Source organism: Pelodiscus sinensis, chromosome 15, assembly GCF_052426305.1.
Source record: "Pelodiscus sinensis isolate ZL-2025 chromosome 15, ASM5242630v1, whole genome shotgun sequence".
Taxonomy (NCBI): Eukaryota; Metazoa; Chordata; order Testudines; family Trionychidae; genus Pelodiscus; species Pelodiscus sinensis.
The window spans coordinates 22,856,495-22,884,180 of NC_143066.1; the positions used below are offsets into that span (position 1 = coordinate 22,856,495).

Here is a 27,686-nt window from a genome sequence, read left to right on the forward strand (position 1 = left end):
ATCAAATTATTTAAATCAAAGTATATTTTAAAAGCTTAAGAAAAAAAAAGAAGAAACAGGATCTGGTCTGATGTAAATTGGCCCTGAAACGTTCAATAAAACAAATTATTATTTAAAAAATGTTCATACACTAGATAAAATTCAGAGTTGTTTAATGCACTTTTAAAAAAATTAAACTAAACATTCATAAAGATACAGAATCTCTGTTATAAACTAACAATATACCAGAGGCTTGCATAAATACTTTATTACTACTATGTCCAGGCGTAGCCTCTGCAGAGTGCAAGTAACATACGCATACATACAACACACTACAGAAACTCTAAATAATGGAAGTACAATCTTCCACCAGAAAATCTGGTAGAATATTTGTAAACTATTCTTATAGAAATAGAATTCCATGTATATTTGAACAAATAGTTCATTTAAGAGGTACTGGCATATACAAATATAAAAGTTTCCAAATGCTGCATTTCAAAATTGCAATTAATATGCTTTGAAATATGTACACCTGAGTATTCATCAAGAAAGGCACAACAACATTCTAAACTTGTTCAGAACAAAATAGGACATTTTGTTTGAGTAATAGGACATTACAGGCATAAAATAAGGGCTAGATCCCCAGCTGGTATAAATTAGTTTGACTCATTTTATTTCAGTTTCATTACACTAATTTGTACACCAACTGAGGATCTAACCCCAAGTGGCTTTTTTTCCAGTGTTTGCTCAAGATTCTCTCTTTGTATTTTGCTTCTGAAACACTTAGTACCAAATTTCCAGCAGATCATACACAAGACTAACCATAATAGTGGTTTCAAAGCAAAAGTTCTAAGTCAACATACTAAAAATATTTAGAAAAATCGACTTAAATGAATATAGATTTTATTTGTTCCCCACGAATGTGCTAGTTCAGAATAGAAATTTAGATGCCTCCAACACTTCAGTTTTAAAAGAACTTAGTTAAAGAAGTGTACAACTAGCAATTCCTATTTTTCCCCCAGCTCCCTACTCCTACAGCATAATTTATAAACAGAAGAACTGGTATTTCACATGGTTTCTGGCTTAAGATCCTTCCTGAGCAAAGTTTCAGCTCAGAGCACACTTCCTGAGAAAAGTTTCAGCTCAGAGCACATTTTTACAGCAGTGTAGAACTCCCTGAAAAATAGGGGTCTAATGTAAACAATGACAATCTTAAACTCTAGCAGCATAAATAGTCCTATCAGTGAGTTTCTATACAGAATTAATATAATAGACACATTACGGTCCCAATCCTGAGAACAATTGCACATATTCTTAGCTTTAAGCACAAGTAGTCCCCTTGAAGATTTAAGATTATCTGTGTTCTTAAAGTTAAGCATGCAGAAAATGGTTTGACAGATCAAGGCCCTAGTTAGTGATTCAGCTTGTAAGCTACAGATTGTTATGTTTGTGTCTGCAGTCTCTAGTGGTTCTGTAAAGTTTCAGACTCAAAGCCCATCTCACATACAATTTGCTTTTGGAGGTTTTTCAACTATGCGTCTGAGCTTCTGTCAGCTTCCTGATTAAGAAGAGTTTGTCACGACTCTCCTAAAAAGACAGTAAAAATATCCACAATAAATATATTTGAAGAGAGAAAAGCCGTTTTTCCAATGTATCTAGACATATAAGTCACACACAGTGTTCTCTGTAAGCTGTGTGCTTCAGTGGCCACTCAGGAGAGTATCAAATGCTGTCCAGCTGATTAGTAGAGTGCCCACAGCTGGTTTTTTGTTTCTACATGCACACACTCAGTGCACATAAATGTATTCACACCTGGACAGAAAAGATTAGAGGGAAGTTTGGTCACACTCATTTTGTCTTCAATAGGAAAAAAGGTGGGTTGTTACCATGTGGTAAAGAACACATGGTATAACCCTAGTGAAGACAAAGTAGTTGTAATTTTAACATGAGTTAGCAGGTAAGAACATATCTTTTTTCCTACTGAAGATGCACCCAAATCTGCATTTAAAAAAAAAAACCCCAGAGAGTACTGTAACCAATCGCAGCTGCTCCAAGAGCTTCAGTAACTGTAATAAATTAAATCCCAACCTCTTTCCTTTTCTAAAGCACTTATATGACCAGGAAGCACAAATCCTATCGACTGCAATGGCATGTGTGCTCCTCAATTACACAGGGGTTTTGTGACAAGTATCAGAGAGTTAGCCATGTTAGTCTGAATCTGCAAGAACAATGAGAAGTCCTGTGACTCTTTATAGACTCTGGTCCCTTACTGGTCCCCCTGAGGTCATTACACAGTATAACTGTCCCTCCCACCAGCCCTCCCCCCCCTTCTATTTTATGAGGAACCATCAGAATTCAAGGCAAATTCTATAGTCCTGGCACAACCTAACCCAGACCTTGCTTTAAGTTATAAGAGAAAGCTGCATACAAATTTGGTGGTCCTAGCTGTTACCGTTTAGGAGGGGTTCTTGAACAGACTCACAAATGGATGGACACACAGACAGATACACAAACTCTCTCAAATATGTAGCAGATTTGAATTTGTCTAGCTCCAAACTTTTTTGAACTATGCAAGATTCAGGAGCCCATTATTACCCTGTATTTTTTCCAGTACTTACATTGTTGTTCTCATTGTACCTGGCTATATAATAGACAAATAAAAGAGAGCAAGAAGAGAACTTGTTTCTTTTCATGCTTGACTTCTAGTGCAACACAGCTGAAAAACTTACGGAGAGGGGAAGAAATATAGATACTGTACCAGATCTTACCATAATCAATTGTTCCCTGAGCTGAACGATAACCCGTTTATGTGCTCCAGCCAAGGCAATGAAATAGAACATAATGAGGCTGCAAAACAGGGAATCCATATAATATGTTACCATCATATGCACACCAACATAGACAGAGAACTATTAGGAAAAAACCCACAGTCACACACCACACACCAAACTAACCATTGTGAGGGAAAACCCAAACTACTGAAGAATCAACATACAGCTGGGATAGGTAGGCACCAGAAAGGCTGAAGCAGCCTGCTACAAAACAACATTTTGCCTGTCAGCAGGAAGAGACACTCCGAGTACACAGAAGGCGTGGGCTCTTGCTGCAGTTCTGAGATCTGTGGTGCTTCTGCCCTTGCATTCTCTAGACCGTTGTGTGGTTAGAGGGCCTCTGCCCCTCCCTCGTGGACTATCAGCACCTTTCCGCACCCTCAGGCTGTGCTCCCTGAGAATCTGACTTTGAACAAGTAGTTCTCTAATTTCCCTTTTCTGCAATGTTTAGCCCTCAATCTGTAGTTACATCAACTTTATATTATTTCCTGTGGTTTTGCTACAGATACTGCCCTTGTAAATGACTCAGAATCATGCTGTGAAAGGAGCAAAGGAGGTGACAGGAAACTGGATGCTGAAACTGTTTGCCTATCAGAGAATTGTAATGGTTTTTCTTCCAAAATTACAATTTGTGAACATCTTGTACTAGTAAACATGCCATAAGGAGTTAGCGACCAGGTATTAAAAACATTCTCTGGGTATTAAGGATATGAAAAATAAGATTTGAAGTCTTGGGGATACAAAACTGCAGACCCTATTCAGTAAAGCACATAAGCATGAGCTTAAAATAAAAACTTCAATAATCAGGGCCTGCGGAGAAAATTCAAATGAACTTGGTAGCTTTAAAAAGTGCAAAAGTTATACAGAACCTCGGAGTACAAGACTCTCCAGACACTGAAACAGTGAGAACATTTTTTGGTCTGGCCTAGGTAGAAACCAAACAGCAACCCTGACACTTCAGTTTCCTTAACTAGAAAGTAGGAATGTAAGATATCGATTAATTTAATAGTCATGTAACCGCAGCAAACTTAGCAGTTCCACCATTGTTTGATAGTCCCCAGGGGCAGGCCGGCAGCCAGTGCCCTCCGGGCCCTACATCCAGGGAGCCCCCTGCCACTCTAGGCAACAGTACAGGGTGGCAGGCGGGAGTCAGTCCACAAGCGGAGCCAGTTTAAAACCTGCATCCTATGGAGTAGACTCTCCTGCCACCAACCCACTGCTGCCTCCATGGAACTACTGGTGATGGGGATACAGAGGCGGCAAGGGAGGAATGCATATAGTCGATAGGATTAACCGATAAGCCCAGGCTGCAGTAAACTATACACTGACATCCCTACTGGAAAGCAAGACATATTACACAGCTGCAATTCCACCCACTGCTTACAGCACAGGCTTAGCCATAAGTGGGTGTGAGTAGGCCATGCCCCATGCACTTTGCACTCAGGCCCAACCCCCTCCAGCATGCCCAGTGCTCCAGCCACAGTGGGGAGCCAGGGCTTGTTCTGCTCTGGTACTCTTACCAGGGAGAGGGACTGGGATGCTCAGCTGGGTCTTGCACTCCGGCCGGGGAGCAGGGTTGGGGTTTACTTCCCATCCCTCCTGTTCCACTTCTCCACCCTCCCCCATTTTTGTCCACCCACCCAAAATCAAGACTGACCTACATGGGCCCTTCTGGCTATACCACTGTTACAACATGCCAGCCAGCATGGCAGCTAATGTTCTGGCAAGGGAGATAAGAAGCTGCAATGTTGGTCCTCTGGATAACTAGGAAACAAGAGAAGAATACAAATAATAAAGAGAAACAAAAGCTGAAAGTTCTAACACAAGATCTGATGCCTATGGCTTCCCCGGGCAAAGAAAATTGGATTTAATAAATGTTTCATGTCCATTTAATTAACAGAGACTAAATCATACAACTACATAGGGACAAGAAAACACAAAGGGCCCCACTGCCCTCAGTAGCACTTACCAGGTAACCATAAAGAAAGGCACTGCGAACGCTTCTGAAGCTATGCCATAAAGAACCTTCCGCAGAGCTACTGGAAATCCATCTATTGTATGTGGAACAACATCCCATATACGATTAAAGTTAATGAATGGCCCGCAAGCTTTAGAGGAGTTGATGCTGTTGAAAAGGCGACACAAAAGAGATGTGACACAGAAAGTGATAACAAAGCAACAGGGGATCCCATTCTTATTAGTTTCCACAAGTCACAGTGCCCTCAGTTTATTTTAAAATATATTATTTTAAAACAAAAAAGCTCTTCATGCACAAGTCATTATTTAATTTTTAATTATATGCAGGTATATTTTCTTTTAACTTGCATTTCCAAAATGGTAGGTAGCAGGTCTGGTGCGTTGTGCGGTATGTACTTTCACAGAGGTTTCTAGTCTAGAAAACTCATTATGTTGCATATAGTATGATTAAGTGAGTTGTTAAAAAGATCTTTCGTACTCAATTTGCATTATGTCTTCCTCCTCTCGTCCACCTTTCTTCCGTTTGCTTTATTTGTCTATGCTAGCGGTTCCCAACCTCTGGCTGCTAGGCTTCGGCAGCTCTGGGGTACACCGCTCTTGAGGTGGCTATTGGGAGAGGCGTGTCCTGCCCCACCTCTCAGCCAACCAGCGCCAGGCAGGGGTGGAGTCTCCTCCCAGCTGGGGAAGAGCACTTCCCTGCTCCGCGCAGCCCTCCTGCTGTGCAGGGAAGCGCTCTTCCATGGCTGGAAGAGACCCCACCCCTGCCCGGCGCTGATTGGCTGACAGGCGGAGCAGTACATTCTTCTCCCAACAGCCACGTTAGGACAGGAGGTGCTGGGCGGTGTACCCCAGCCCTGGCTCCCTGAGCTGCTGCGATGCAGACAGCAGTGCAAGGTATGGGGGGGTGGGACAGGCACTGGGGACTCCAAGGGCAGGTCTAGTGCTGGGTGGCTCTAGAGGCTCAACTAGCAAGGTACGTCTACACTGCGGGGTTTTCCAGGATACTGGAGGTATTCTGGAAAAACTCCGCCACGTCAAGGGAACACATTTGCTCTTCCACTTTTTTTTTGCGGAAGAGCAAATGAACTCTTTCAGGGAGCCCTGTATATCTCACTTCACGAGGAATAAGGGCTCCTCCGAAAGAGGAGGCTTTTCCACCATTTGGCCCCATTTAGATGGGGCCAAATGGCAGAAAAGCGTCTTCCAGAAAAGCAATCAGAAAAAGCTACAGTGTAGACGTAGCCATAGTGAGGAGGACTAGGGGGGTAGGGACTCTGGGCATGGGGCTAATATTGGGGGCTGGCACTGGAGGAGGTTCTGGGGGATTTGGGTGCAATGGGGCTCTAGAAACAGGAGGCTGGTACTGGGGGGGGGGGTCTGGTGGTGAGGGACTCTGAAGGGGAGGGGGCTGGCACTGGGGGGCTCTGAGGGCAGGATGATGGCACAGAAGGGGTTGAATGCAGGAAACTCTGGGGTCACTGGCTGGTGCTGGGATGTAGCAGAGGGGTAGGGGCTCTAGGGGTTGGGTTGGCACTGGGGACTCTGGGGACTGGACTTTTGGTGGACTGGAAATGTGTTTTTGCATATTCATCATCTGCATAATGAATATGCAAACATGCAAATAAGATATTGCCAGTCTGTCAAAAGTTTGTGAATGGATTTGCCAGTCCCCAGAATCAAAAAGGTTGGGAACCACTGGTCTATGTGGCAGCATTTTTTCTCTTTCACTTCCTTTACAACATCAAATGAGCATTCAACAGTGCAGACATCAGGGAGTCCTTGGATTGTCTTAAATAGTCTGAATAGCCAAGGATTCATTGCCCTGGTGTAATCCTGTAAGGCCAGTGAAGTTTCTTGAAAAAGGTAGAGTTTGAGACCAACCAAAATCAGAGAAGAGCCAAATTTTAAAAGAAAAGCTCTTCTGAGGTTTAGGCAAGAGGGATGTAATTCAAACACTGGAAGCTACCAGCCCCCCCCCCCCAAGCCCAATTAAGCTTCCTGAGTGGAGGCTAAAAACCCTGGAGCACTGGAAAGTGGGCAAACCCTGTCTGGAGAACCTGAATTTTGACTTTAGGGTGAAATCTTTCAATAGAATGTCCTGTCCCAGCAAGGGGAGAGTAAATTAACTTTGACTCCTCTCCTCCCCCTACCCCAGAACAAGGGAGAGAAAGCAACCATGACTTGTTTTATGAAAGGCAGACCCATCAACTGAGAGTTAAAAAACTCAAGTTAAAAAACCCTTTAAATTAAAGCAAAATAATACACTTTGTAAATATGAAACCATTATTTACTGTGTCATGCTGAGTCCCAGAGGAATGAAAGCCAATACAAGTCCAATCAGCAGCACCACCAGGAAGAAGAAATTAGAGCTTGATGCTCTGAAGGGTCTCGATGAAGGTCTACATGTATGCATTAAACTTATCTGGAGGAGGAGAGAAGGGAGGAGGGAACAGATCTCAACCACTTATTTTTCCAGTAAGTTGATCTCTATCCTAACCTAGCCCATCCCCTTCCTCTGGTCACAAATATTAAGGGCTCGACTGTACTCCCTTTGATGTCAATGGACTATTGGGGCTGAGATCAGAATGTTTCATATTCCAGATGAAGCCAAATACTATCCACCACCTTAGGTTTACATCTTCTCAAGAGAAAATTCCTACAGTTATTTTTAGAGCCAGGGCCCCAATCCAACGGGAGATCCCTAGAACTGCCTACAGTCCCACCAACTGCAATGGGATTCTGCCCGTGTGGAACAGCTTGCAGGATCGGGGCCTTACGGTTTGAATCCAAAAGCCCCAACAAGTCACTTAAACCCTTGCAAAATATTAAAATGCCAGCATAGATTTGCTGCTCAAAATTAATTAATCTAAGCTGGTGTAGTCAGATTTCACAACTTCTGAGATAAAGGACACGTAGAACTGACCCTTCTTAAGGAAGGTCTTGGATTTCCATTTTGTTGACTGAACTGAATACATGCCAGCTTGACAAAATTCCTTCTGAGGTCTGAAATCTCAGGTTGGTAAATAAGCCACAGCAAAAAAGTGTTGCAAATTAATTGTGCGTCAAAGCAATGGTTTCTTATGAAATGGACAAATAACTGATGAGCATGCCATTAAATTGTCAGTTTCTAAATCCTTTCAAAGTTAACTATCTACTTTTATTGTTTTTAAACAAAAAAAAAAAAAAAAATCACCACCATAAAAGCACCTCAAAGAAATAACATGGTGCCCTCATTTCTAGTATGCTGCATCCTTAGTATTTTTAATCAATTATATTTCTATCTTATGCAAGTACAAAAACCACAGAGAAGTAGACAATTTACTTCCACTTACCACAAACCTTCATTACCTTTTTTATGTAAAAGACGATAAAATACTTTATAGTTGCTATGGCAGGAAGAAGTGGTGAATAAAAGGCACCAATCCAGCAGATTGTTTGCCCATACACAATTTCCAGTACATTCTCAGGAATTGCAAATTCCTGTAGCCCGCACCACTTAATCACTTTCCAAGAACAATAGGTAACTAGCAACCTAAAAAACAAAACAAAGCACTAGCTTTCAACCAGGCAGAATGAACCGAATTCCCTAACTTTTAAATATACATTCAGAGTAAAGAGAAAAAGTAACATTTAAAAACCATGTTTAACATAATGAAGTCTGAAGAAACCAAATTCCATTGGCAGGCAAGTGTGCAATGGATTGTATCAAGCTATATAGTATTTTTATAATTGCTGTTTTATTTTAAAATGTAAGATCTGGTGAGAAAAGTAGATAAATAGAAGTAATAGTAAAAGGAGCCATCTTAAATTTTTTCAGCAAAAGAATGTTCAACAGGAACAGACACTCACTTTCTAGGAAAATGAACAAACACTGTCTCAGCAAAAATGATTATGAAATCAAAAATCATCAGCTTATACATCTCCTGTCCAACTCGGGATTCCCAGCACTGACCAAAATAAAGAGGAAAAACAGGATTAGCAGAACAAACAGCAACCACCCAGATCGGTCAGAACACAAGTAACTTCAAAATCACTATGATGATAAAGAACTCCTAGCCATGTTTCCAAATTTTGATTATTTTGATTATTGCCCTAAAGCCCATAAACATTTTAAAGACCAACTGTTGGTCCCAATTACATCAAATATAATAATGCTGTTGGGTCTGAGCCTTAACTGGTATTAATGGTCATAGCTCCAATGAGATGGATCTACCCCAGCTGAAGATTTGTCCCACTAGCTCCAATGGAACTCCAATTTTGCCCCAAAAAGAAAACAAGCCATACATAGAGTCAAGAACTTCACTAATTTACACAGTGCTAACCGTATCTCTCCCCAACAGCCTCTCAAGACCTAGCCTACCACTAAAAAGGGGAGGCAGCTCCCAGTTGATGCAGGAGATATACAGCAAGGAAAACTAATGCCTCTCCTCAGGGACATTAAAGAGAAGTAGATCACAAAGGGAACATCAATTCTGAATACATGACAGTCAAGCGAAGCACATACAAAATATCTTTATGTGGATGAGCCAAATGTTTCAACACAAAATCAGCTTACTGGGTAGAGCTCATGATTGTATCCACATGCCTTACACTTGTCAGCACAGGTTAAGATTTGAGTCCCCAGGGAAAACAAGAGAACACCAATGTTGGCCAGCCGCACAAAGACACACCTGGAGAAACGACAAAACCCCACACTCTTACCCCTCAAAACTCACAACAGTTGAGTCTGATCCAACTGGCAATGGGAAGCTATTAAATGTAACAGAATGTTGGATCAGGCCCTTAATAAAAAAGCATTCAACAGTTTTAACTATAGAATAAGCCACTGAATGTATATATATTCATTTCAGTTTCAACAACGTTAAGCTTCTTTAAGTCTTCCCACTTCAGATGGCAGTATGGTCAATGTCCTAGACCACAGCTGTTTCAAATGTAGGCTTTAGACAGTAACATTCCTAGGGCTGCCATTCTCTAACTGCCTTGGGTCTCCAACCCTTTGCTGTTTCTTATCCCACAATACCTTTTGGCACAAAGTACCACTTTGTCCTGTTCCACTTTGGGCTGCGTTCTTGTGATAATAGGGCTAGAGCAGGACAAGACAGTAACATAAGTGAAGCTGATGACTGCACACTGTTGTTATCCCATGCAATAGCTGCTGTCCAGAGAGACAGCGTGAACCTCTCCTGCACTGCCGAGAACTCTGCCAGGACAGTGTCTTTGTCCACCATCCATTTATATCGGTGGGCTCAGCCAACCTTGCCATAGACCACACCACTAAGGGTGTGAAGAGGAGGAAATGACCATATTCCAGAAATGAAAAAAATGCAGTCAGGGAAATCCAGCAGTGGCTGCTCTCTGCTATCCTGGGCAAGGAAGCCAGTTGGCTGCTGTAGGGAGCCACAATGCATTTGCTCCCTGATTTGGGATGTTGCTGCTTGTGACCATTTTAATCTATGAAACAAGCAGCCATGTGCCATCACAATCAGCACTGTGGAAAATCTAGTGACAATAATAATAAACACACTTACCGCATCAGTGTAAATCTGATCTCAAAGGCTGGTGAATACTCTTCAAATCTGATTAGATTTGAAAAAAACAGAGGAGCAATAAAGTTGACCAGGGTGATCACGATAGAAGGCAAGTATTGCACCAAGAGATTACCATCACATGTGTTACTGTCCTACATGGAATGAAGGTAAGAGTGTAATACACGCAAATAAACCTCTCTATGCCTGTTCTCTGCTCAGGCTTCCCATTGGCCTCAGCTGTCCAGAACTCTGGCATCATCTTTCACTCTGATTCCTCCTCCTCCACCCACACCTCCCTCACCTCTGCAGTGCTGTCAATACACACCATCGCCTTGTCCCCATCCCTTCCATAATGGGCACCCAAACCTTCACCTCTGCACACTTGGAACATATGACTGCTCCTCCAAGGCCTCCCTAAGCCCGAGTGTACACACACACACAACTGTGTCTCAGCTCTTTCCCCTCTCCGGCTTCTCACACCCCTTGGCTTCCCCATCACTTTAGGATCCTGCACTCCTTGGGTGAAATCCTGGCCCTACAGAAGACAAAAGCAAAACTCAAAAGGCTGGGATTTCAACCCTTATATTTAAAGCCTCATTCCCTCTACTGTGTGTGGTGCCTTCTCTCAATCTAGTCAAAAACATCTGGGCACTATTACTGCAAGAAACTTTTTATTTTCTATGGTGGACCTACCTGTGGAACAACCTTCCTGCATCTCCCCACATCTGTAACTACTTTTCTCTCCTGCATATACCTCTTGGATTTTGCTCCCCATTTGCTGCTAACTAATCAGTGAGCTGAAAAGTGAATGGGGATTCTCTTTCTATGGAAGATGCTATGCAAGAGGATGTTGCATCACACCAAACCCCTCCATTCCTTTACAATTCTTCACCTTACTCTGCCAAGCATATGTTGATGATTAGCACACTACTAGGCTTTATTTTCACTTTCTTAGACTTACAGTGCAAATATTTTCTTGTGAGTACTTGGTTGCACAGTAGATAGAGTAAAAGAATCCTGACAAAACTGCAAGAACAATGATATTTACAAATATTCTTAGACAGTAGATGCGTAATTTTTCTTCTGTTCTCCTTCCAGCTATTTTTTGCTTTAGTCTTTCTTCTTCCAAGTCTGTCTACAAACCAAAGAAAATTCATATTGAAATGAACAGCCCTCTGATGCAGAGGGAAATGAATATGATTAAGACAAAGAGGTCTATCTTGTTCTTGAGGTTCACATATTTACAGTCTGAATCAAAACTTACTCATGAAGTTTTTCCATTATTCAGTGGGTTCTGAATGGGTCTCTCTCAATGCAAATCCCCTAATCCAGTGATTTTCATCCTTTCAGGTTGGCAATCCCTTCTTCAAAGTAAAAAAATCTTTGCAGCCCCTTTAAATTTACTATAACAAAAACTACCAATGATAACATGTCTATAGTGTGGGTTTCAAGAGGTTGACATGAAAAAACAACCTATAAAGGTGTGTGGAGAATGGGAAGTGAAGTTCTTCGCCTTAGATAGTGATAAAATTGCAATGCCTTGTGACCTAGTCTAGGGGGTCAAACTCAAAACCCACTGGGTGACAATAACTCATCTACACCATCTCATCAGATAATTAAATGGTATGCTCTCTGCGGCAAGAAGCTGGGTTTTTAATTTACTCTCTGAAAACAAACTTTGGGGCATTTCAAAACCAGGTATTATAATAATCTTAAAACCTGATCGCATCAGTGGGAGTTATATTTGAATATAAAAGATATACTCACTAACAAGAACCCTTTCATTTATACTTGATGTAATATATTAAAACCCAATGGGAATTTAAGGCAGGTAAGTTCACTGCTTCAGTGAAGTTCTCTTTGCATCCCCAGAACAAGTACAGTATTCACGCATAAACCTTGATGTGCAACAATGGGAAAGCTGCTATCAGGCCAGTATCAGTTTGTTTACCTAAAGGCTCCATAGCCAGTGCCTCGTGGCTTCCACTGGCTCCGGTTTGCCACTTCCCGCGGTGCCCCTTTGCTGCAAAGGGTGTATGACTGGGTTAACTGGTTAAACATTAGGTTAAGTGGGAGCCGGGAACGCTACATTTACACTGCAGAGTCACAACAGGGGTAGGTGCCAGACCCAGTGAGAGCCGAAACCAAGCCAGGCTGAGTTCCGGCTCATGCCGGGTCCAGCAGCTCCTGTCCGGAGGGGGTCTTGGGCTCTTCGGCACCCACCGCACTTCTGCCTCTAAAAGAAGCACTGAGGAGATGATGCTGGGGGGACCCAGCTTATAAGCTCCTGCTCTCAGATAGAAACACCGAAAGTGGGAGAGGAAATGTGAGTAGTGGAGCAGTTGACTCGACTACCCGATAAGCCTAGGCTTATCGTGTAGTAAGCTGTTGGACTACTTGCTTACATCCCTACGGCAGATCCGCCTCTCTCCCCACCCCACCCCCGCTGTCTTCTACAGAGGAGCAGCCTCTGTATGCGGGGAGCTCGGGTACCCTGTGGACAGAGGCTGGTGTTACCCAGCACTGCTCCCTCTGTATCAGAGGCAGCAGCACAGGGAGAAAGGCGAGGAGTTAGTCTGCTCGAAGAGCTGGTTTTTAAACCAGCTCCCACCTGCCACCCCGCACTGCTGCCTCCAATACAGAGGCAGTAGCACAGGGTGGCAGGGGGCTCCCCAGAAGTGGGACCAGGAATGCACTGGCAGCCAGCTCCTCACCCCCAGGGACTACTGAATAGTTGTGTAACCAGTAATAGTTTGTGCGGTTACACAACTATTCAATTGCACACTAACATCCCTAATACACACTGTCTCGGTATTCAAAAAGGGTAAGAAATAGGAGGAGGAAGGCAATAAGCCATAGACTTCTCTCCAAAGGTCATTTTTTAACCACACAAATGTGGGGGGGGGGGGGAGAAAAATATTACTGTCCACAGAAAACCTCTTCTATTGTTGAAAACCTATCTGAAGGTTTGAATCCTATTGTCTTCATATATGCAAGTGTTACTGAAACACCGGAATGAAAACTGGGCTGCTGTTTTTTTAAAGCAGCAGTGCTGCAATTGGCAAGTAAACTGTAAGGTTCTTATCAAGCAGCTTCCTACAAACATTGCAACCTCACAACCTCTAGTTCTCCTGTTGAGATAAGTAGAGACTAGCATAGGAAGAATGACTGGAGTGTGAGCAAGATGACACAAAAAGCATGTGCTGGATGGACGAAGGCCCTGAAGGTACTGATCCTGCCCGTCTTGCAACAGATCCCTATGTAGTCCAGAGAGCACGTAACAGGATGTGGGATCTTGCTCTCTCTCACTCACACACTGTATGCATGCTTCTCGGACCAAGGCGAAATAGCACACAAAGGAAAAACCAAAACCAGCTACTTACTTTTAGTTCATATTGTAAACTACTATGTTTGAGCCATGAAGCATTCACGTCTGTAATGCAGAAGTCCCAGCCTGCAAAGATTTTGTTGCAGTAACTCTGAAATTGATCTTCCTTACGTATCAAGCTTTGTTTAAATCCTTCCACAGACCTAATAAAAGATATTGCAGTCCTTTGTTCATTCATTAATATTCTTGCCAAAAGCAATTTCTATACTTTTTCCTTTCTGCCCATTCCAAATCTATACAGCAGAAAGCAAAATTTCTACCAGTTGACACACATTAATCAGCACAAACATCTGTTGCCAATTTTTTCATTCAAGCTCTCTCATTAAGGCCTAAGATAAGAAAAAACCCTCAGCTTGAAGTCACTGCAACCCATGAAAACGTAGGTTTTGTGTACTTCAAATATGGAGTTCAAAGTCCTCTCAATTCTTAGCAACCACACATACAAAGACTGGTCACAGTGAGTCCTTCTGTTTTGCCAGTTTTCCTCCCTCTCCAACTCACACGGCCTCTGCACAAAAACTTATTTCAACTTCAATCAAAATATTTAAAAAAAAATCTTTGCATTTGTATTAATATAATGCACTAAGAGCTAACAACTCAAGACTACACAGATAAGGACCTAAAACATCATTATTAATTCATGATCTCCATACCAGGGCTTGTAAGATCATAAAGCTAGAAGCTCAATTTATTATCAGTTTCACTGATATGGAAAGGATGTAGCTTCAGTTAAATCCCTTTTCATCATTTATGGTGTTTTCCTCCTCCATAGCCAATATTCAGTTTGTTCATTCACTTGGGTCTGCATCTCAGATCTAAAGTTTTTGCTTCAGTCCCATCAAAAGCTGACCACCTCCCCCTTCAAAAGCAGCCAACAGAATGGAATTTATTCCGCTTCCTCTACATCAATATCTCTCTGGAGGTATAAACCACCATAAATGATCAGAAGAAAGTTAGCTGAAGCTACACCCTTTCCATATCAGTGAAGTCCAAGAATAATTCACTGTGTTTCCAATATACTGGGATAAAAAGTGAACTGTACAGTATCAAGCAGTAAACAGAAGAGACCAAAAGTTGTCTTTACCTTTTCACTATCCAGATAAGACTTAATGAGAGATACACAAGTGTAGTCAGCAAGTATGCAAGTGGTACATTGTATTTAATGCCACTGAATTGCACCATATCTATTGCATAATGTCCATAAAACAGACTCGTCATTTCAAGGAAACCCTGTGACAGGATGAAATGCACACAACACTGGTCATAACATAAACCACTAAGCTAGCTAGTAAGCATGGTCAAGAGCTTAGTACAATGAGACAAGACTTCTATTTAGGGCCCAAGACAAGCTGCAACAAGTTTGTGGTTCCTAAGTTTTTGCACAGTGTGAACCAGGTTTTGTTAGATTATATCATGTACCCACCTACCTCCCCTTCTATTCACAATACAGTCCTTTGCGAACTCCATAGAACTCCATATACTGCAGTAGAAGACATATTTTTAAAAGCTTTTTTCACTGCAGACAAGCAGGTAGAAATGAGGAGAAAGCACTACAGCATGTGGCCAGCCAACATCTCCTGACCCACCAGGAAGCAGATTTTAGTTTGAAAGCTGCTGCTTGTTGCACACAAAGGTTAAAGCTTTATCTACAATGATGTGCATGTAGCATGCATCATTTTCAAAACTGATCTGAAAAATTATTCTCATAACAAAACCCCTTTGTTGTATTTTACATGCATTAACTTTGGATTTAGAAAAATAAAACAATTTGATTTAATTACTCACAGTGCCAGAGAGCAGATCTATTATGTAACTATAGAAATAAACGAGTCCTTTAGTACCCTTAATTGTATAAATTGTGCATTTCGGCTCTGCAAACAAAGACAGAAGCAAAGTCACTAAGAAAGTAGTAATTTTCCACTTTACCATGAACCCAAGGTAATTCAAACATAAGTATTTGCCTGAAGAAGTTGAAGTTCTCCCCCCTTTAAAATGCTTCACACAAACAATAGTAGACTTATAAGGATACTTACCTATGTTTTTTGGAAGAACTTTAATGTAGCTACTGTTGAAAAATCCATATGTAGAAACAGTGCTAGGAAGTGTTATAAAACTGAACATAAGAATAAATATTATAAAGTTTAACAGGACCAGGAAACGTAGGAAGGAGAAATAGGACTGGACACCAGTGCCAAACTTCCCTGAGAATAGAAAAGAAAATGTCAGTAATCGTAACGAAAAAAAAAAATTACTGCGACTATAAGACAACATTAAAGGGAAAGGGTCCAGAATCTGATCTCAGTCACACAGGGGTAAATCTGAAGGCATGCCACCAAAGCTAGTACTGTTACTAGGACAGTCACGCAATTACAAAAATTAGTCACAGTCAATTGCACTCTAAAACAATAATAGAATACCTTTTATATACCGTATTTTCCGGCGTATAGGGCGACTGGGTGTATAAGACGACCCCCTATCTTTTTAATTAAAAGATAGGGTTTCATCTTATACCCCAGCGCCCCTCCGCCTCCTTTGCTCCCGGTGTCCCTGGTCTGCTGGAGATGGTCCCCAGCAGACCAGAGGCACCGGGAGCAAAGCCGCCAGGAGCGCCTGGGCTGCCCTCCCCCCCCCCCGCCGGAGCCCCTCCGAGGCTTTGAAAGCCTCGGGGGAAGCCGGCGGGGGGGCATCCCAGGCGCGCAGGGGCTGCCCCCCCGCCGGAGCCCCTCCGCGGCTTTGAAAGCCTCGGGGGAAGCCGGCGGCGGGGCTTCCCAGGCGCGCATGGGCTGCCCCCCCGCCGGAGCCCCTCCGCGGCTTTGAAAGCCTCGGGGGAAGCCGGCGGCGGGGCATCCCAGGCGCGCATGGGCTGCCCCCCCGCCGGAGCCCCTCCGCGGCGGCGCGGAGGGGCTCCGGCGGGGGGGCAGCCCATGCGCGCCTGGGATGCCCCGCCGCCGGCTTCCCCCGAGGCTTTCAAAGCCGCGGAGGGGCTCCGGCGGCGGTGCATCCGGCGTACAAGACGACCCCCGATTTTGGGGGGATGTTTTTTAACATCAGAGGTCGTCTTGTACGCCGGAATATACGGTAATTATTATTGGATGTTTTTACATTTTCAAATATATTGATTTCAATTATAACAGAATACAAAGTGTACAGTGCTCACTTTGTTTACTTTTATTATAAATATTTGCACTGCAAAACCAAAAATTGTATATTTCAATTCATTTAATACTATAGTGCAAGTACATTTAATACTATAGTCGCCCCGACTTGCGACCCCCTGAGTTCCGACCCCCCGCACTTACAAAAATGGTTGTAAGTGCGGAAGGGGTGGTTTTTTTTGTTTTTTATTTTAAACACACACACACACACACACACACACACACACACACACACACACACCCTTGTGTCCTCGGCCCATATTTACGATGGCGCACAGCGCCTACTGTAAATGAGGGTTCAAGTTATGACACCCCCAACTTGCAGTGCTTCCCCAGGAACCAATCGCGTCACAACTCGGGGGCCTTCTGTACTACAGTGCAATCTCTTTAGGATGAAAGTTGAACTTACAAATGCATAATTATGTACAAAATAACTGCATTCAGAAATAAAAGCCATGTAAAACTTTAGCGCCTACAAGTCCATTCAATCTTGCTGCTTCTTCAGTTAATCAGATAAACAGGTTTTCTTTATATTTGCAGGAAATAATGCTGTCTGCTTCTGGTTTACAAAGCTTATAATTTAACCTCCGTGCCTCTTGCTCCATATTTGTCATCTGAAGAAGTGGGTTGTGCTCACAAAAGCTCATGATATGATCTACATATTTTGTGGTTAGTCTCTGAGGCTATGTCTACACAGCAACATTATTTCAAAATAATATAGTCCGCATCTACACAGCCAGCAGTTATTTTGACAATGTCGAAATACTGTCAAGCTGGAGGACTTCTTACTCCAACTCCTGTAGCCCTCATTGTACGAGGAGTAAAGGACGTCAGAGGAAGAATGCTCTATTTGAAAATAAGTGCAATGTAGACCCTCCAAATTTCGAAATAAGCTACGCAAATTGAGCTAAGCCCTGATGTACAGATGCGCCCTAAGGTGCTACAGAACCATTGTTGTTTTTTAAACATGTACTGGATCATCATCCAATCATATGAAATATATGGCAGAATACAGGTAAAACACAGAGCAGGAGAAAAACAGTTCTTCAAGGAGTTCAGTCACAAATTTAATTAATGCTTTAATATTTTAACAAGCATCACTGGCATGCAATCATGTCCTCAGGAATGATGACCAAAGCATGAAGTGGCATATGAATGTATAACATATCTGGCATGTAAATACCTTGCAATGCGGGCTACAAAAGTGCCATGCGAATGCCTGTTCTCATTTTCAGATGGCATTGTAAATAAGCAACAGACAGCATTATCTTCCATAAATGTAAATAAACTTGTCTTAGTGACTGGCTGAAGAAGTAAAATTGAGTGAATGTATAGGTGCTAAAGTTTTACACGGTTTCATTTTTGAGCATAGTTAGGTAACAAAAATCTACAGTTTTAAGTTGTGCTTTCATGATAAAGAGATTGCACAATAGTACTAGTATGAGGTGACTTGAAAAATACAATTTCTTTTATCATTTTACAGTGCAAATATTTGCAAAAAATAATATAAAGTGAGCACTGTGCACTTTGTATTTTGTGTTGTAGTTGAAATCAATATATTTGAAAGCATAGAAAAATATCTACAATATTTAATAGATACTCATACCTATATCTATATTTAAAAGCCTGACTAGAGACATTTCTCTATACCTTTAACTAATAACTGCCTTCATACATCACAGCAACCTGCAAAAAAAAGGGACAAACCCAGAGTCCCCTCTGAATTTGACTTGAAATCTAAGTACATTTAAGGGAATTGAAACTAGTGTCACTTGCACCCTCTTCTGGGCCAGTAAACAAAATTACATCAGTTTAAACACTCTTCCATTCAGACTCACTCATTGATGTGCCATTTACATTCCCTTACACATCACTTCTCAATATAGTCCTGAGTCTGAGTGAGCACACAGAAATCTAATTTTGCATAACTAACACTTCAGGGAGCTATAACCCAGGTATAAGTAGGGCAGGGGGACTATAACTTACCCATTTACTTGCTTTTTCTAAGACAGCTCTAACACCTCTCTCTTCCACTCCCTTGTAAATGATTCCCTCAAACTCAGGGTGCCAAATTGAAAGGCAATGTGTGAGGGAAAGTTGCACAAAAAATGACAATGATGGGTTGCAAGACGGAGGCAAGATAACTTATATCAAGGGGGCCAGAAGTAGATGAAATCTGCATCAGCTTAGACTCACATGAAGTGCTGAAGCTTGAATGGGCATGGAGTAAGGGCAAAGAAACCTTATCAGGGCAGCAGGGAGACACTGATGCCAACTGTGCCATGGTGTACCTATTCTGTAGACTTCAGTCTTCAAGATATGCCAACTTATCTTCCAAGCAAAATGCACACATCTGCTGATCTACACACTAACAATACTGCACTCTTAATAGCAAGGTAAAGCAGAAAATTGAAGTATAAAGGGGATAGGTAATACCTTCAATGCTACGAATGTCATGTCTCCAAAGTTCCAAGTAAGATGACAGCTCCTTAATTTCATCTAGGAATTTTTTCCATGATCTATTCCTGTTCTGCTTCCACTGATCCCATCGAGATAGATATTTAACATTTGCTTTCTGGACAGCCCTAATAATATAAATTAACAAATTCCTAGTCACAGAGAGAGGCTTTTAGGGAGCGGGGTACATGCATGCATGCATTCACACAGGGCCTAGCACCACAATATGAATAAATAATAGTAATGTATGCAGGTCCCACCTAAGCTATATTGGAACAGGGTCAGGTTCCAGCCAATAGCCCTAGGAAGCAAAGGAAGAGGTTCCCTCTCCTATGAGCAGTGAGCAAAACAACCCATAATAAAAGGCTCCAGTATAATTTATTTATTAAAAATATAAATGAAAAATGACAAATACATCTCTCCTATTCGACTTCAGAATAATTTGTCTCCTTTACTGTGAAATAAAAATGGAGCAATCTAAAGATAACTAGTGCCAAATTGTGAGAGAAGGCAAACTGGAGTAGGAACATTCCAACAGTCCAACATCACTTCTCTCTCTTGATTAATGCACTACTAGGGGGCTGTGGCTCCTGCTTGCTACGCTCACCAACCCCTGCCCCAGGAATAGGTATCTGGCTGGGGGAAGGGTGCAGGAGCAGGCTGGGGCGCAGGATCTTGGTGGAAGGAGTGAGGAGGCTGGGGGTGCAGGGTCTCGGTGGAGGGGGTATATGAGGGTGCAGGGTCTTGGCAGACCGGGCTGAGGCAGACCCGGCTTTCTGCCCCCAGCCACTGGGCTGGGGCCAGGCTGAGGCCACACCAGCCCAGGCTCTCCCCCTACAGCCGCTGAGGGAGCCAGGCCAAGGCAGCTAAGGCTCTCCCCTTGGATGCCAGAAAGGTCTAAGGCCGCAACACAGTAGCCCTGGCTCTCTATCCAGCCACCAGGGAGGAAAGGGCCAGGCTGCAGCGCAACAACCCTGGCTCTCCACATGGCTGCCAGCAAAGGCAGGGCTGGGAGTGTGTGGAGCTTGGCTCCAGGGGCAGGGCTAGGGCTTGCCTTCCACAGCTAGGCTTTCATGGCTCATGCCTAGCCCCCTAGCCTATGGACACAGATGATGTCATTGTCATCCTGCGCGGGAAGGGGGGAGAAGCAGGACAGACACACACACAGACTCCGTTCCCCAGATGTCCCTAATTCAGGAACATCTGTGGTATGGACCCCAGCAGGCAGAATCAGCTCTGCATGCTGCTGCTCCCCTTCCTCCCAGCTAACGGCCTGCAGCTTTTCCTCACCACTCCTATAGCAGTGGGGGGCAGGGAGGGAAGAGGGGCTGGAAGCAGCTGGGGGAAAGAGAGCACCAGGTAAGCACCCTACCTCCATCACCCTCGCTTCCTTCCTGGCCCAGCAAAATATTTAACCTGGCAAACTCTGTTTCCCAGGACTGCCAGATTAAAGAGGTTCAAGTGCATCACTTGGGGCCTGTCTATATTGGGGATACCTTAACCAGCTCTAAAACTGGTTAGAGCCACAGTACAGACTCATTATTAGACAACTTAAGGTAGCCTTTCCTGTTTATGCTAAACCATTTTCAAACTGGTTCTGCAAAATCACTGCAGGACACATCTAGACTTCAAGCTAGAGGTCTAAATTTCAGTTCAGTGTGTACCAAACAAAGGCTCTGATCTTGCAAGTATCTATGCTTGTGAGTGGCTTTGTGTACAAGTAGCCCCACTGAATTACTCACGTGCTCGTTTGTAGTATTGGGACCGAAGACACCAACACACAATCCCATGTGTGGTGCAGTCAGTATAGTTTCCCTTCTCTACTCAACTGGACACTGAACTGATAGTTTGGTTGAACCTAATTTGCATTAAATGAATAGACAACAGCTGACCCCATCTCTAACTGTGACTCCAGTTACCATCGCAGGATGTCAGCTTGCAGAGAGGACAGGCCCCAGCACGTCTAGTTCCAACAGGCACTCTGGAGAATGACATTGTTGTGTTTGGCTTGCATTGTAGAGACGGGGCAGGCAATGATGAACACTATGGAAGTTTGGTGTTGTTTTCTGGGGCACTTAACAGTAGTATCACTTATCATTGCACAACTGCCACGCTGAGCAATTTGTTGCTACTAGTGACTGATACCATGGAAGTGCTAAAGCTCCACCAGGGCCCCAGTGTGCCAGGCACCTGTAAGTTGAACTCATAGGCCTAAGCACCAAATAAACTCCATTGCCCCAGCAGCCAGCTCAGCCAGTCCCCCTTTTCCTTAGGTTCTTGCTTTATTTCTTCAAACACCAATTCAACACATCAAACATGATATGACATTATGGGTTCTGACACCTGGGGGAAGAACCCCAAAGAATGAGCTATTGAACCACGAGTGTATACTTAATACACTTTTATAGTGCAATAATGTGCTAAGGAATCATAAAACTGCTTGGCAAAGATTATAATTTACTTGAATTAAGTTTTAGTCATTAGAAAACAAAAAAAAGTGTTTCGTTTGCAACCATGCCTCTCTTTTTCCTGATTAGTATCACTTAATCTCTGTTCTTCATTAAAAAAAAACTTAGTTTCTATTAAAACTGAGTGCTGTTAGGTATAGAGCAAGTCCTTGGCTAACAGAACAGGCCAGCATGTACATAGTCTCAAATTAAACAAATGTAATTTGTGTTTGTGTGTGTCTCCAATGAGAGGGACTGACCACTGCAGACACACGTCTCTGGGAACTTGGGATGCGCACTTAACTTCAAGGTAAGGTTAAGATGAGAAGAGTCTCAAGGAGTTTGCTGGTGAGGTGGCAGGCAGCTGACAGTCTAAGCTCCAGCAAAACTCACTCTTACTAGGGCAGAGTAGAAATACAGTGGCTTATGATTCTTAGTGCCTTGAGGTGAGTGTCACTTGCAAGCTGTGTGCTTGTGCAGTCACCCAGGAGAGACTAAACTGCCACCCAGCTGATTAGCAGAGCATCCACAGCTGGCAACATGTGTGCCTACTAGTGATGCACATCCACACATGCCTCAGTGCACAAACATTATTCCATACATCGATGTAAAAATTAGAGAGAGCATAGCTCACGTGTCCTTTTTCCCTCACCCCAGGCTCTCCTGCAGAGACCTACCTACTTCCTACAGACTTACACATCCCAGACTATCAGCCTGGGAACCTGCTTCCCTCTCCATCTTGGACTGTTCCCTGCAAGTCAGCCATCTTGAGTCATATCTAAACTAGGTCCTGTCTAGAGACTCCTGCAGGAACCTTTCTACTCCCTGTAACTTTCGCTGGTCTTTGTGGGAACCAGGGATCTATCTGTTCATCTCTGGTCTCCCAGCCTCAGCTGGAAACCAGCTTATTAGTCATAGATGAGACTGTTGCACAACTCCCCTTAAAGGGCCAACCATCTTGTGACAGTGCTGTACAAGCATGTAACAAAAAAAGTGCCAACTTAAAGACCTCACATGGTACACAGAAAGACAAGAGACAACAGAGGTGAGGGGAATTATAAGAAAACAAGAAATGATTACAAACAGTACGATAAGCAATGTTATCACCCACCAGCTGCCAAGTTTTTTGCTGACTCCATCAGAGAAGCAAGTTCAAGGAAGGGCTTGAAGGAAGACAATGTGGTAGCTTTGCAGGTGCTTACAGAGAGCTCCATCCATATGCACAAGAGGTAGCGTGAGAGAAAGCACAAAGGGGCTTATTGGACAATGTGAGAACAAGGCTATTGAGATTAACACTGTTGGCAGAGCAGAACTCAACAGCTCAAAACAGATAAGAGATGGTGGACGGGACAGATTTAAGCCATGAAGGGCCTTAAGAATATAGAACAATATTTGTGCTTGATGAAATGCAGCAGGGGGAGCCAGAGTTATATTCACCTGGCAGTAATAATAGTTCACTTACTCTTTGATTCACCCACTCCCTTAATTTCCTGCAATTATTCCTCACATCAGGCCAGACTGAAGTTATTGGGACTTCTCTTGTGAATAATTACTGCTCACAAGTGCGAGCAAGGAGTTCACAATCAGACCCATAGTGATCTTTTCAAATTTCTAGTTGATAGAATGGATTTTAATATACTACATTTTGGCAATACAAGGCTGGACAGCTGCTTTTTAATGCAATATTTGGTTTGGTGCAAGGATCTCGGAAGTGGACTTAAGTCTTACACCCAGGCTCATTGACTGGGCGGGGGAGGGAAGAGGAGGGAGAGGAGCCAGAAATTCAAAGGGCCCATGGCTCCTGGCTTCCACTGCTACTATCATAGGAGCTGGTGCCCTGGGACATTTAACTCATTGCTAGAGTGCCATGCATCACGCTCTAGGCATTGACAGGCTCTCAGGACTCACTGGGGAGAGGTAGCAGGGTAGCTGGCTACCTCAGGTCCCACCCCTTCCTGATGCACAGAGCTGGTCCCCTCCCACCTTGCCCAGGTGCCCGGCAAGTCTGTCAGCTTCCCTGCGTATACCATTTCAGCCCTCCATAGCGTACACACTGCACCCATTTAGAGAAGGAGAACATTTAAAAAAAAAAATCTACTGAGCCAACCTTAGTCTTCTCTTCTCCGGAATATTTAATGCATATTCTCTTATTGATCGAACCAATGCCTCATTTTCCACTCCTGTTCCTTCAGCAAGATTTCTAGTCTGTCCAACAGGTGGTCTCACAGAGCCACGTGTGTTTTGTCGTCTATCCTGTGTTCCTCCAGCACCTCTCTGCCTCAACACAGACCGATAGCTTGGTAATTCTTGCAGAAAGGTAACAGGTGGTGATGTATGATCTGCATCAGGAAAGAAAACTTCTGAGGAAAAAGAAGAGGAAGGAAATGAACTTAAGTGTAAAATATGGTCAAAATAATAACCGGGGTAGGGAATACATATGAAATGTACAATAATACATAGAGAGAAAGAGCACTGCTGCAAATTGCAAAAATTCTTTCACTGCCATAAGGGCGGAAAGATGTTAAATGGATACTCTAGCCAATGAAAGTTAGAGATGCAAAAGTGTAAACACATACAGATAACTGGTGAACCTGAGCTCATTGGTTAACCTTCATGGTTACATGCCTGCCCCCTACCCCAGCACTGCTGCCTCTGATACAGTATCAGAGGCAGCTGCATGGGGGATGCTATAGGGCTGTTGCTACACTTGAAAGGCGAAAGTGTCATGTGGAGCCTGGGGTCAGCAGGGGAGTTCCCAGCTGATCCTGCGCTCCATGCAGTGCTGCCACTTTGAAACGCCTCATGCAGCCTGGTGACACCCAAGCTGGCCCCAGGCTGCATGCGGCATTTCACGTCCCAATATGGTGGCTACTGTCGACTTGCGATGCACTGTGGATAGCTATCCCACAGTTACTGCATCCCTTTGCATTCTGAGTTATGGTCCCAGCATGCACTGGGAACAAGACTGTGCATCAGGTGGTTCTGGGTACATGTTGTCAGCCACCCATAATGCACTCATCTCCTATTTCCCCCCCCCCCCTGCTTGAAAGCAACAACAAACAGTCTCTTCATGCCTTTTTTCCCCTGGTTATCTGTGCAGACACTATAGCAGCATGAAAACCATCATGAATCTCATTGAGCATCAAAGCATTATGGCAATCATATTAACCACTCCCAGCTGTCACCTTCCTGTGGCAGAGACCTGCATTTCTCCCCCTTTTGCCAGGACTTTTTCCACTGTGATCCTTATGCTGGAACATATCCAGAGTCCACCTAAATGAGGAAGACTCTTGGGAGGCCATGAACATACTCTTCTGCACACATCAGTTGAACAACTGGCAAATGCCACTGGCATTTGATCTTCTGGATACGGTGGAACACCGGTTCTGTTGCCATCAGACAAACACAGTGGCTGCGTCTAGACTGGCATGATTTTGTGGAAATACTTTTAACGGAAAAGTTTTTCCGTTAAAAGTATTTCCGCAAAAGAGCATCTAGATAAGCACGGATCCATGGCCAGTCTAGACACGATTTTGCACAAGAAAGCCCCGATCACCATTTTAGCCATCAGGGCTTTTTTGTGCAAAACAATTCTTCCCTGTCTACACTGGCCCTCTTGCGCAAGTACGGCTTTTTTCCCCGAGCGGGAGCGTGAAAGTATTTGCGCAAGAAGCACTGATTTTGTACATTATAAAGTCAGTGCTCTTACGCAAATTTAAGCAGCTAGTGTAGCCAGCTGGCAAGTTTTTGTGCAAAAGCAACTGCTTTTGTGCAAAATCTTGCCAGTCTAGACGCACCCATGGTGGGACCACATAACTATGAAGGTATGGGGCAATCAGCTGTGGCTGCAAAACTTTTGCACGTGCAAAGCCAATTTCATAAAAGTTTGTGAATTGCTTTCCCCCATCCTGAAGCACAGCAATATCAGAATGAGACCTGCTCTGGCAGTAGAGAAGCAAGTGGCAATAGCCCTGTGGAAGCTTGCAATGCCAGACAGCTACTGGTCATTTGGGAATCAAATTTGGAGTGGGGAAATCTACAGTGTGAGCTGTTGTAATCCAAGTAGCCAAGGCAATCAAATAACCTTCTGCTACAGAGGGTAGCGACTCTGGGAAACACGTAGGACACAGTGTAGGGCTCTACCCCAATTGAGTTCCCTAACTTTGGTGGGGCAATAGATGGAACACACATCTCCATCTTGGCACCCGACCACTTTGCCAGGGAGTACATCAACTGCAAGGGATACCTTTCAGTGATGCCGCTGGCACTGATGAATCACAAGGGCTGTTTCACTGACATCAACATGGGGTGGTCCCAAAAAGTGCATGATACACACATCTTTAGGAAATTCTGCCTCTTCAGAAAGCTGCAAACTGGAACTTTTTTCTTAGACCAGAAAATTACTATTGGAGGCATTGAAATGCCAATAACGGTCCTCGGCAGCCTACCCCTTGCTCTTGTAGCTCACAAAGCCGTACACAGACAGCCTAGACTGCAGTAAGCAGTTTAAATGCAGGCTGAGTATGTTCAGAATGGTGGGAGAATGTGTGTTTGGGTAATCAAATGGGATTGTACATCCCTAATAAGCTATATAGAATGCATGTAGGTTCTTTTGTTGTTTTAAGGTGTTTTCTCTGTTCCGTTTTCACCTTAAGAATAACTGTGCTTGCTTAGAATGGGCTGTGTAATAATTTTCAACCACTGGCTATTAATCTATTCATAGCTACTGGAGAGGAAGCAAACTGCAGACACTGGCCTGTTTAGGCAGTCTGACTTCCTTGAGATATCACACTGTTGGACAAGGGACCATGCAATCTGGAAAAAGCCCTGGCAAAAGGGGGAGAAATGCAGGTCTCTGCCACAAAAAGGTGACAGCTGGGAGCCAGAAAGCTGAGAGTGCTGTTGGTAAACAGAGGGGAAACACAGATGTGATCGCTGAACTTCGATAGGTGGGACTGTCCCATCATTCTTCAGGCCAAATTCTGTTCTCGGATTTACATGTGCAGCTTTCACCAAAACAACAGAAAGGCACAGCTCCTGAACTACCCCTTTTAGTCAGCATTTCCGCAAATATTACCCACAGCAGAGAGAAACAAAGGGCCTGGCTTCCCCTTGCAGTCCGTTACAGCAGTTCAACACCAGAGCCAAAGAGTGTAAACCCCACCATACTGATTCATCAGTGGTTGTAGAGCAGCACCACCTAATCTAGAAGCCCCACTCCCCACCCTAGACCCGCTGGGCTAGGTGCTGCACAAACCCACCCTCTGCAGCACTTCCCACTGGGGTACAGGTGGGCAGAGCCTCAGTGTTGCCAGAATAACCCTCCTCCTCCCACCAGCCTGTCTCCGAGTCTCTCTGTTTTCAAGCTGTTGAAATGAAGAGCCCAGAACCCCCCAGAAAAGAAACTGAAATTTTGCTTATTTCATGCGTACGTGACTTAACGGCGGTTGGCTCCTTGTTTACTTACCAGCCTCACGCTGCGGGTAGCTTGCGATAAGAGGCGGCACGGGCGGAGTGCACACCAGGCACAGGGAGAGCCTGGCTCTAGGGGCTTCGCTTGGCCCTGGGCTTATCGGGAAGACCGGGGCGCTCATCTACAACGGGGGGTGGATTGGCGACAACCCCGCCCGCCACAGAGTGCGTGGCCCGAGCAACTGTTCCCCAGGCCACGCACAACCACCCTGCCCCGCCTCGCACGCTCTGCAGCCGGCCCGGGGCGCGGATCCGAGTCTCCTTTCCTAGCGCTGCGGCCGGGAGCCCAGGCCGCCTGCCAGCCTCTTACCATCATCCTGGCTGCCACAGCTGAGCAGCCGCCGGGCCTGCTGCTCGCTCATGCTGCCCGCGAGCCGCCGCCGGAGAAGCAAGAGTCGCGGCTTGGCCCCGGGTTCCAATTTCCGTGCGTCACAGAGCCAATGAGAAGCGCG

The 27,686-nt window shown here is 44.0% G+C and overlaps 1 protein-coding gene across 3 annotated transcripts; it reads right to left on the bottom strand.

The window, feature by feature from the left end:
* Positions 1–135: 135 nt before the first annotated feature.
* On the bottom strand, positions 136–27,533 carry TMC7 (transmembrane channel like 7). Of its 3 annotated transcripts, none has more exons than XM_089782300.1 (16): positions 27,230–27,529; positions 23,870–24,122; positions 19,295–19,443; positions 15,737–15,904; positions 15,489–15,574; positions 14,788–14,933; positions 13,699–13,846; positions 11,277–11,450; positions 10,316–10,467; positions 9,343–9,457; positions 8,637–8,734; positions 8,136–8,319; positions 7,079–7,209; positions 4,780–4,935; positions 2,748–2,826; positions 136–1,566 (listed from the first exon to the last, which is right to left on the bottom strand). In XM_089782300.1, the coding sequence occupies exons 1-16, from the start codon at positions 27,354–27,356 to the stop codon at positions 1,507–1,509; spliced, it is 2,226 nt and encodes a 741-aa protein (XP_089638426.1). In that variant the 5' UTR covers positions 27,357–27,529; the 3' UTR covers positions 136–1,506. The 3 variants fall into 3 exon arrangements, 1 of the variants encoding a protein (XP_089638426.1); XR_016350717.1 differs by lacking the exon at positions 136–1,566 and adding an exon at positions 4,468–4,574 and having other exon boundaries at positions 2,762–2,826; positions 27,230–27,532; XR_016350718.1 differs by lacking the exons at positions 136–1,566; positions 2,748–2,826 and having other exon boundaries at positions 4,795–4,935; positions 8,120–8,319; positions 27,230–27,533.
* Between the last annotated feature and the right edge of the window lie 153 nt (positions 27,534–27,686).